This window comes from Eufriesea mexicana, unplaced genomic scaffold (genome assembly GCF_001483705.2).
Source record: "Eufriesea mexicana isolate 0111107269 unplaced genomic scaffold, ASM148370v2 scaffold13881, whole genome shotgun sequence".
Classification (NCBI taxonomy): domain Eukaryota; kingdom Metazoa; phylum Arthropoda; class Insecta; order Hymenoptera; family Apidae; genus Eufriesea; species Eufriesea mexicana.
Window position 1 is genome coordinate 69004 of NW_016921376.1, and position 9245 is coordinate 78248.

General features: G+C 35.3%; 4 protein-coding genes across 5 annotated transcripts in view; 2 read left to right on the forward strand and 2 right to left on the reverse strand.

The window, feature by feature from the left end:
- Positions 1 to 596: 596 nt before the first annotated feature.
- On the forward strand, positions 597 to 1113 carry LOC108553884 (uncharacterized). The gene is made up of 2 exons (XM_017908946.1): positions 597 to 838; positions 939 to 1113. Exons 1-2 carry the CDS (start codon positions 597 to 599, stop codon positions 1096 to 1098), a joined length of 402 nt encoding a protein of 133 aa, XP_017764435.1. The 3' UTR covers positions 1099 to 1113.
- On the forward strand, positions 1112 to 3055 carry LOC108553883 (uncharacterized). The gene is made up of 6 exons (XM_017908945.1): positions 1112 to 1506; positions 1582 to 1941; positions 2021 to 2140; positions 2234 to 2334; positions 2448 to 2819; positions 2901 to 3055. The coding sequence occupies exons 1-6, from the start codon at positions 1459 to 1461 to the stop codon at positions 2977 to 2979; spliced, it is 1080 nt and encodes a 359-aa protein (XP_017764434.1). The 5' UTR covers positions 1112 to 1458; the 3' UTR covers positions 2980 to 3055.
- Positions 3056 to 3130: 75 nt separating this feature from the next.
- LOC108553882 (nitric oxide-associated protein 1) lies at positions 3131 to 6068 on the reverse strand. Of its 2 annotated transcripts, none has more exons than XM_017908943.1 (5): positions 4773 to 6068; positions 4341 to 4637; positions 3954 to 4266; positions 3612 to 3829; positions 3131 to 3512 (listed from the first exon to the last, which is right to left on the reverse strand). In XM_017908943.1, the coding sequence occupies exons 1-5, from the start codon at positions 6004 to 6006 to the stop codon at positions 3334 to 3336; spliced, it is 2241 nt and encodes a 746-aa protein (XP_017764432.1). In that variant the 5' UTR covers positions 6007 to 6068; the 3' UTR covers positions 3131 to 3333. The 2 variants fall into 2 exon arrangements, with proteins under 2 accessions (XP_017764432.1, XP_017764431.1); XM_017908942.1 differs by having other exon boundaries at positions 3132 to 3512; positions 3945 to 4266.
- Positions 6069 to 6826: 758 nt separating this feature from the next.
- The window catches only part of LOC108553857 (uncharacterized), a 4827-nt gene continuing 2408 nt past the window's right edge, over positions 6827 to 9245 (reverse strand). The window contains exon 2 of the mRNA XM_017908907.1: positions 6827 to 7084. Coding sequence (XP_017764396.1) covers positions 6827 to 7084 — 258 coding nt within the window. The remainder of the gene's footprint in view (positions 7085 to 9245) is intronic.

The following is a 9245-nucleotide window of genomic DNA, read 5'->3' on the forward strand; positions in this document are numbered from 1 at the left end:
CATACGTTATTTCAGCGGTTTTAGCTGCAGTATTTATAGAATTATAGATTAAGTTAAAATGTCGACAGCTTACTATTGCGAGTATTACCGAGCCCGACGAGATAGCTTGCGCTGTGAATCTTCGAGTAATAAAAGGTACCGCGAAAAGGAGAACGTTGTACGAATAAAGGGTCTTTTCGTTGCGTGAAATGTTCAAACTTGCACGCTTTCGACAGCAACTTAGCAAGAGACGTTTACGAGTAATGTTCCATGTTTCGCTGCTTTCGTACCTCGTTACGATACGAATGTTCCCCCGTTATAGTACGAACAGAGGAGATGATATCGTTTTCATCGTTTTTCTCAAAAATCTCTCCGATGCGTAACACGTGTTCGTTGTAAACCTTTGACTGATTAGCTACGGTCTTCCGCTTGTTCTGTATGCGTTTTCTACTCGTATTTTAAAATAAACTACGTTACTGGAACGAACATCGTTCGCCCGCCCATTGTTAAATACCGATGTTTGATTTTTGTTTTTCACGCGATTCACGTTTTCATCTAATTTCCGAAAAATCTAGAAAATTTTAGTAGCACGTTTAAAACTGCCGAATAAGAGCAACATGAATCCTGTGAAACTGCGATTTTACATCGAGCGATATGAAAAAGAAAAAAAGCATTTTCGACTGCAAGAAAAATTCGTAGCTATCGCTCGAACGAAACCTCTTACCGGTAAGTTTTACGCGAAACACGACGTGATCCCGACATCCGAGGTTCGTCAAGAGTACGTCGATTTGATCTCCAAACGACTGCTACTCACACCAAAGGATATTTACAAGTTTAAGCCGCCGACTGTAAATATGCAGTACGCGATATATCAATCATTATACGCCTGAATATGCGACACATAGATGTCGCTTCTCGCGAAATAAACGATTCGCATGCACGCGATTTATTTTCCATAGATACGGTTGGTTTTCGGAACCCTTAATACCTCCAACGAGCGATCCAAGGTTACGTTTCCCCAAGAAACAAACGGATTTCATTGCAAATGAACTTCGAATACGTCATATCCAAAGAGGTTTACCGGCCGAGAAGTTTCTCGGGATACCGTTCAAAGTTTAAAGCACGCGACTGCAATCGTTCGCGCGATCGTCGACGAAATTCAATATCGATGTTGTGGCAAGCTCGTTCCTTGGCAACCTCCAGCAACACTGACCGCTCTTCAACATGGCATAAGCCGAATAAGCCTGCTTATACACCGTCTGTCGAACAAACATTCTCGGAAGAAACGCCAGCCGGACGGTAACCGCGCGATTTTCGCTAGCAAGTTGAAACTTGTCGCTGGTCGACCGACTCCGCAGACCCCGTACATGATCGCGGACAGACGCGTTTAGTCGTCCACGCCAACGAAGACAATGATTGTTAGACGAAGATTGATATTTCGATAGCTGTTAGCCGAAAGAAACCAAACGAGACGCGATCATGGCGGGAAAGGGTTTCTGCGTGAAAATACAGCTAGAGCTACACGCTGTAAGTATCGCGTTCAACTTTCAATGATCGCGCGAATCGTAGTACGATAAACTTATTCGAAATAACCTCTTTCAGATAACGTGTCCCGGTGTATGGCTATGCCCTAACGGGAAAGTAGCACTGCGAATAAGCAGTCTTGGTTCCACCCTAGAATCGCACAGAGTATCACCGATTTTTCCACTATTATTTCACAACGAGTTTAACTTTAAAAAAACTTTTACACGGCTGGCTGCTTTGACAGAGTTGCAATGGAATCTGGAGCAACAATCCCTCTACGCGGAATTGATACAATGGCTTAATCCGTGCAATCAACCCATCCTTTTGGCTACCTTTGAGACCAGTTTAACGGATGTTCTTTATCCGGTAACTCATTGCAAACGTTTACTACCTGGAGTTGATGTCGACTTACTCATGGATCCTAGCAAATATTTTCCTGTTAGTGATCCTTTTCTTGTTTCTTCTCTTTTCACGCTCATAAATAAACGTTACATTATCCCGTTGGTCGTTCCTACAGGGTATTATAGCACCAAAAATTGAAATTTCGACAAAAACAGTGATAGAAGAGGTGAAGACGATTTACGATGCCAACTTCGACCGTCCGTATGTGATAAACCCGAAAACGGTCGACTCAAAGGTATATCCTCGCGATACGTTATATTAATCTTAATTGTTAGTTCGTAAACTAATTGATCGACCATTTTGATTCGATAAATTTCATCGTTTTTAGCGAAAATCCTACGCTTACAAAAAGCGACCGACTAAAGGCATTATCAGGCAGAGAAAAGTTTGTCACAGTCGAGGAAAGACAAAAACCCAAGTTTGCGAACCGTAAGTAATATTAATTATTTGGTTACCAACTTGATAAACCAATCATAAATTTAAGCAACCCAATTCAACCAAATTCTCATAATCATATATATAGTCTAAATAAATGTTCACAGTGCACGGTATCAATGCAAATCGTGTAACGATGTAGAATATTCGCATCAAAAAGAACTATCTGGAATCAACCAATGTTACCACCCGATAAAACAAAAATCAAAGTCAAAAGATCAAAACGTTGACGTCGTTATTGATGCAGATTGCAATATGCCGCCAAGATATCATCGAGTTTCCTCTGTTTGTGGCAACTTACACATCTTCGACAGTTGCCCTGTCTGTTTCAAATATAAATGTTATTTCTCCAATGAATGTGACGATAACTTCCATGACAGATCGATCGAGAATTCAACAAACTTGTATGATTACCAACGTCGCTGCTATCGTGCTCGTTCATCGAACGGTCACTTAGCATCACGAGATCTAATTTCTAAGTAAGTTTGTCGTGCACGTGGCACAATTGTTTTCGTAACGTTTCGGACATCTTGTTCTTGTTTTCGTTCTTGTTCTTGCAGGGATTTGCGGCCAACAGCTTCGACTTATCTCTCAGAAGGCAGGGTAAAGTCGTGTCACGTGGAAAGGGGGCATAAATAAACGCGTAGGTTCGATACTAGTAAATCGTTTTCCCTAGTGAAACAAAATTGTCAAGAAGGAAGGAAGGAATAAAGAAATAACATTTTATTATACCCGTTATAAAGGTATAAGGAGGCAATGCTTTTACAAAAGTTTGGAACAATTTTATCAGAAACGAAATTTCGAGCACAACGTGTATACGATTGAAAAATTTCATACCGTAAGAATACGTATATTTTTCCTTCAAATTGCTCATTTGACGAAAGTTTAAAGTAAATGTAACTTTATGGAAACAATTGAGTTACTTAAATCCGATTGAATCCCGATAACTTGGTCAAACACTAGTACTACAACAAAGTTCGACGTATACTTTAATTATGTAACATGTACCCGCCGACCCAATGAAAACATTGGAGAACCTCGAATTATTGTACCGTGAAAGCACACCGATCTTTTCAACAATGGCGGAGATCTGAAGTATATACCACGACCGTAAGGCGTCCATGCTCTTAACGATACGATTTGGGTTTTATTAGGTTTAATCGCAATCCAACCTGTTGTGAATAAAGTCCATTTAATGAAACTTTCATCAATCAAATTATTGCACGAACAACATTGTTTACTACTCTTTCAAAAAAAACTCCTATAATTACCTATACTGGAGAGCACAACATCAGCAACAGAATATGGAGAATTTACCCCGGTTACTTGTACTTCTTTTGATTCCAATTTCGGCCATAATTTTAATCGTTCCGGATCATTCACGGGTACAACGAATGCTTCAGTTTCCAACAACTGATCGTACACCTCATTCGCATCAGCGGTATAACATATTGTTATAGGTAGCTGATCACTTTTGAATACCGTGCATCTATCTCATAAAAGGAGAAACAAATGAATTTCTAGTCTAATTATGTTTAGCTAGTTTAAGACTAATAGCTACCCTTCGAGATATGATAATACGAGAATTTTCTATGCGTATGTACCTTATATACCTTTTTCCTTCAAGATAATCTAATCTTCCCATACCAGCCACGAACACAGTTTGTTCCGGTTTAAGAAGGAATGTTCTCGGTGTAATAATTTGTTGTGGTAATGTTAGCAGTAGTTCGTCAGTCGTTAATAAATTTAGTATTTGATCGGTCTGTATGGTACCTGGAGTATCATAACACCAACGACTCTGTTTATATTCTGGTTTAGATTCGTCTAGAACAAGTTTCTTTGACATAAAAGCAGACGATCTTTCTGCGAACGGATCGGGACAATCGTCTTCAAGCGCGTTCCCGGTAAACGATGTACCAACGTGACCTACATACATATAATTTAAAAGTTCAAATTTAAATCGACAGAAATTAATAGAAAGTTTAAAATTATTCCATTACCTTTTAACGTCGCATACCGTATATTTTTTGTTATTTTAAATTGATAATTCCTTAATTTTGTTTCTTCATTCTTATAAAATTGTTCATTTTTAAGCCTTACCATTCTTAACCAACGTTTTTTATCAGTAGGATTTAAAATTGGAAACTTCAATAAGTTTAATGTCGTTCCTGGCCAAGCAGATACTGTAGCACGCTGCACGAGATCGACAGCTTGTACCTTGCAATAATCAGATTTTAATAAAATATTAAACAAAGAAGATTTTCCAACATTTGTACAGCCAACTAAATAAACATCACCTGAAATAACGACATTTAAGTAATGGCAATATAATCATTATACCTATAACCAGAAAATAAAAATCTTTGATGCAACAAATTTGTCTTCTATAGATTTGTCTTGTTAAAAAAAAAAAATTACTATTGATTATATACCTCTATATTGCCACTTATATTGCAACTTATTTATAAGTTGTTCTATACCATATCCAGTTTTCGCAGATATGAGTTCAACATGTGTAATATTTTCCCTTTTTACACCAGTTACATCAATTACAGTATCTAGTAAGAGCTGTTTAACATTTTCAAAGAATAACTTGGAATCCCTGGGTAACAAATCGACTTTGTTTCCAACAAGGAAAATAGGAGTAAAAGGATGAATGATAGTTTTCAAATCAGGCCAAATACTGCAAGGGAAATCAGTTAAATCAATTATCAGGATAATGGCACATTTCTTATTTTTGATCACTTTTAACAATTTTGGATAATCTTCGATCGAAACTTTTACTTCCAAAGCTGCATTGTAAAATTTCAAAAAGTGACACCTTTGACATATCATTGATTTTAACTCTTCGCTATCTTGCGGTGAAAGTAATTCCAATGGCAAATACCCTGGAATTTCTGGATCTTTACAATGTAATAAAGCACCACATCCACCACATGGTATAGAAGTAACATCTGAATTAGGATCTGCTGTACCATAATTTTTATACGAATACACATCAATTAAAGTATCATCAAACTGCTCATAGTCAGTCATCCAAGTATGTGGAACTTTCCACACTTCCCCTTTTGGTATATATTTTTTATTGGCTTTTACAAATTCTTCAAACTTGAGTCGATGTTTACCATTCTTATCATTCAAGTCATGCTTTTCTAGCTCCAAGTACTTCTCATACAATTTTTTGTATCTTTCATTCAGTAAATCCACACCCGATGGCACCACATCATCTGGCTTTAAATCAGTCCTTTCATACGAATGAATGACTGCGTATGGCATATGTAAAGCTTTCTGTTTCTTCAAAATTTGTTCTTCATCTATGTCATGTTCCTTCTCTATCAGAGAATCATCTTCGTTTTTATCCTTTTCCCGGTCGTTTAACATAACACTAAATACAGGTTCATGAGCAATTTGTTGGTACTCTTCACATTTTTCATTCGCTAATTTCAATCTTTTCATTTGCATATATTTCTGTCCTATTTGTACACGTTCATAGTCTAAATAATCACAATATACTAATTTTTCTCGGAGAGCTAGAACCTTTGGATTCGGTTTAACTTCATCGTTTCTGTGATAAGCAATTCGTGCAAATTGCCGTAATTTCAAATTGAGGTTTGCACCATGATTTCGTAATTGCAACAACAAGAATTTTATATTCAAGATTTGCATTATATATCGCACAAGAATGCAATACTAATAACTAGCAATAATGTTTACAAATATATGTCCTATTTGCAAACCTATTAGAATTTATATTTTGGAAAAATTTTAGTTTCTGACATTTCGTAAATAAAAAAAATCAGTCGAAATTATCGTATAATAGTAACCATTACGTTTGTTGTGTTTCTTACATTTGTTCCTTACGTGACAGAAAGTTTCGGAACACGAGTGAGTCAGGTTAGACATAACCTAGAAATATTAGCCGCACGTTATAAGAAAAGCCATACAAGTGAAGGAAGTTATTAATCGAACAAATCGAGATTATCGACAGAGCATATATTTGAATACAGTCTATATGTTGAAAAGTCATTGAAAACAATGAATTAATGTTTACGATACGTTATAATGAAAATACATTCGTACGATATTTTATTGAACATATCACATCTATGTATATGCATATGCAATATATGTATAACATTAAACATTTTGTTCGAATATCTTGTTCTACTATCTTGTTCTACTATCTTGTTTGACTATCTTGTTCGACTAGTTTTGTTCACGCCTGATGCATGTATCGACTAATCGACATATCGACTTTATTCCGATTAATCCAAGTTAGATAATGTAAATCTATCAACAAATTAATATCTTCAGAATAAGCGTTTTAATTCAATTTACATTTCACTATTGGATTAGACAAGAAGTCCAACATATTGTATGTATATAACAAATAGCGATAGTTTATACAACTCTCCGATTCTTGTTATTTATTTTCCTTTAAATAAACGCAGGACACTTTATAAAAATCTTTTATCATTCGTGCAGGTCATGAATCGAATAGCTTAAAGAAACAATGAAGAAAAGCAATTTGTAGAGTATAGGGTATAATAGAAGCCACTCCACTGTGTATCGGTCGAAGACATGAAAATCGGTCAGGGTTGAACACCTGAATCTCGCCACGTATGCCATACCACGAGACGTTTGATATTGGTTTATTCTCAATAGTCTTGTTTTGAACATTCCACCAATAATGAGCTCTTTTTACGTGACTCGGTGCATGTTTATTACAGTTTCTGCAAATAGACTGGAAATAGATTGAAAACAATCTTAAAGATACATATATACACACACACGCGCGCGCGTACCTTTATCATATATGAACGTCTTCTAATATAGAAGAAAGTATAATGATAGTTCAATATATAACTATTACGAAATTTCTCGACAAAAGCATACCGAATAATTTACTTTTGAGCAGATATAGTAATAACAAGTACAAATACGTTCCAAGTTTTTATTCAATGCAATAAGAATGTTTCAAGGAGAAACAAATGTTTTCATAATATATTTACATGTGCATATGTACATGTCACAGTAAACATTAACTACTGATGACATTAGCATTTTCGTTCCTTCCTCAGTATGAAGTTCACGCAGTTCATTAAAATGTGCATATACATTTTTTCTAAAAAGATAATAACAAAGTTGAAATAAAAATTGGTAATACAAGTGCAAGTATGAATAAACATATATATTATTTCGTACGTATAATAATTTACATACACTTAATAAAAATCAATTAAAAATTACAAATCTTAGTATAACGAATACGCCCAATACATTCATCTCATCGGCTTGACATTCAAATAGTTTAACATGGAAAAAAGGTATAAACAGTTATCGACAAAGCATACGTGATCTGTGACATGTATTTATATACGAGGTGGTCGAGTTTAACTCGTATCAGTCACACAGAGGTCATGCAACTTCATTTGTAGCGTCAAATAACGTTAATTTATGACACGGGAACAACACTGAAATTCTTCTGGCTTTTCCTTCATAGAATATTGCTCAGTTTTAGATGGATCGCCCTACCAAATTAGTAGAAAAGATATATCACTGACCAGGAGAGTGCAAGTCCTTCGGGTCACCGATTTAGTTGAAACTTTACAGGTTTATAGATATCGTCGTGCACTTCAAGAATAAATATTATTATAGCCACAACTATAAAAAAGTTTTTAAGATACTTACGATAAAAGTTTTGTTACTTACGTACTTATACAGTCATTTCCAAAATTCTTGTAGTGCAATCGTGGCATAACAGCGATGGTCGAGATTTTGTATGCTGAAAGTCCGGAGTTCGATTCAGGTTTTGTTACTTACGTACTTATACAGTCATTTCCAAAATCCTTGTAGTGCAATCGTGGCATAACAGCGATGGTCGAGAATTTGTATGCTGAAAGTCCGGAGTTCGATTCCCCGTGTCCCTCCCGTAACTTTTTGTAGTCTTTTTCAATCTACTTTTTATTTTGTATTCATTTTTCGCCTATGAAAACATTGTAAATAAACAAATGTAACTAAAATTTCTTAATAAAAAAATTTATTTTTTACGCTTTCTTATGCTTGTATGTATTTATTACAAAATAATAAGAATACTATGCAAGAATAACACTTTCCTATAGCATTATAATAATATAATCATTAGAGATTAACAGGAAACGCAAAACCTATCGCTCATGTAAGTATTAATTATTAAATTAAACGTTGCATAAGAATGATGCCTATAATTCCAACTTTGCTGTGCAGTTATAAATGTTCATGAATTAATTACAAACACTTGGAAATTTATTAATTTTCTACTGCCGAATAAATACAAATTTTACCGCCTGCGATCAGCGCCATCTATGATTTGGGCTCAAAAAGCAAGAAAGTAATAGGAATATAGAATAGGCGAGGAGGTCGTCGAAGTGGTCACGTGACAGACAAGGACAGAGAGGGGATAGAAAAGGATAGAATGGCTCCGGCAGTGAAAAATTATTAATTACTCAATTTCTGTAATTAATTTATGAACTTTTATAATTTCATTGCAAAGCTAGAACTTCAGGCTACATTCCTAAATAATATTCGTAAAGAATTTAACTCTAAATTGTTAGTTATTAATTTTTGTTTTATGGCGTCTATGATTTCGTAACGGCGACCATCACGATCTTCCGTGAAAATATTTAATACTCAACGAAACTAGAAGCAAAATGTGATCGAAAGTTATATGAGAAGATTCGCAAGAACATTGTCTTTGCAATGAGTGCATAAAGTTTCATAAATTAATTGCGTAAAGGATAGTAATTAATGAAGAAGCAATGGCGTCTTCGACAATCTTCGACAACAATTCAAACACTGCGCGAAACAATTATTAATAATTAATTAATTGGGGACAAATTTCTATCGAAAAATATATTGGAAAGTTC

Excerpts from the sequence above, each read along its gene's own strand:
- LOC108553884 (XM_017908946.1), top strand. The coding sequence starts at position 597 with ATGAATCCTGTGAAACTGCGATTTTACATCGAGCGATATGAAAAAGAA. Across the intron at positions 839-938 it reads CCGCCGACTGTAAATATGCA|ATACGGTTGGTTTTCGGAAC; the intron begins GTACGCGATATA and ends TATTTTCCATAG.
- LOC108553883 (XM_017908945.1), top strand. The coding sequence starts at position 1,459 with ATGGCGGGAAAGGGTTTCTGCGTGAAAATACAGCTAGAGCTACACGCT. Across the intron at positions 1,507-1,581 it reads TACAGCTAGAGCTACACGCT|ATAACGTGTCCCGGTGTATG; the intron begins GTAAGTATCGCG and ends AACCTCTTTCAG. Across the intron at positions 2,335-2,447 it reads AAAACCCAAGTTTGCGAACC|TGCACGGTATCAATGCAAAT; the intron begins GTAAGTAATATT and ends AAATGTTCACAG.
- LOC108553882 (XM_017908942.1), bottom strand. The coding sequence starts at position 6,006 with ATGCAAATCTTGAATATAAAATTCTTGTTGTTGCAATTACGAAATCAT. Across the intron at positions 4,638-4,772 it reads ATATAAGTGGCAATATAGAG|GTGATGTTTATTTAGTTGGC; the intron begins GTATATAATCAA and ends TCGTTATTTCAG. Across the intron at positions 3,513-3,611 it reads TGTTGTGCTCTCCAGTATAG|GTTGGATTGCGATTAAACCT; the intron begins GTAATTATAGGA and ends TATTCACAACAG.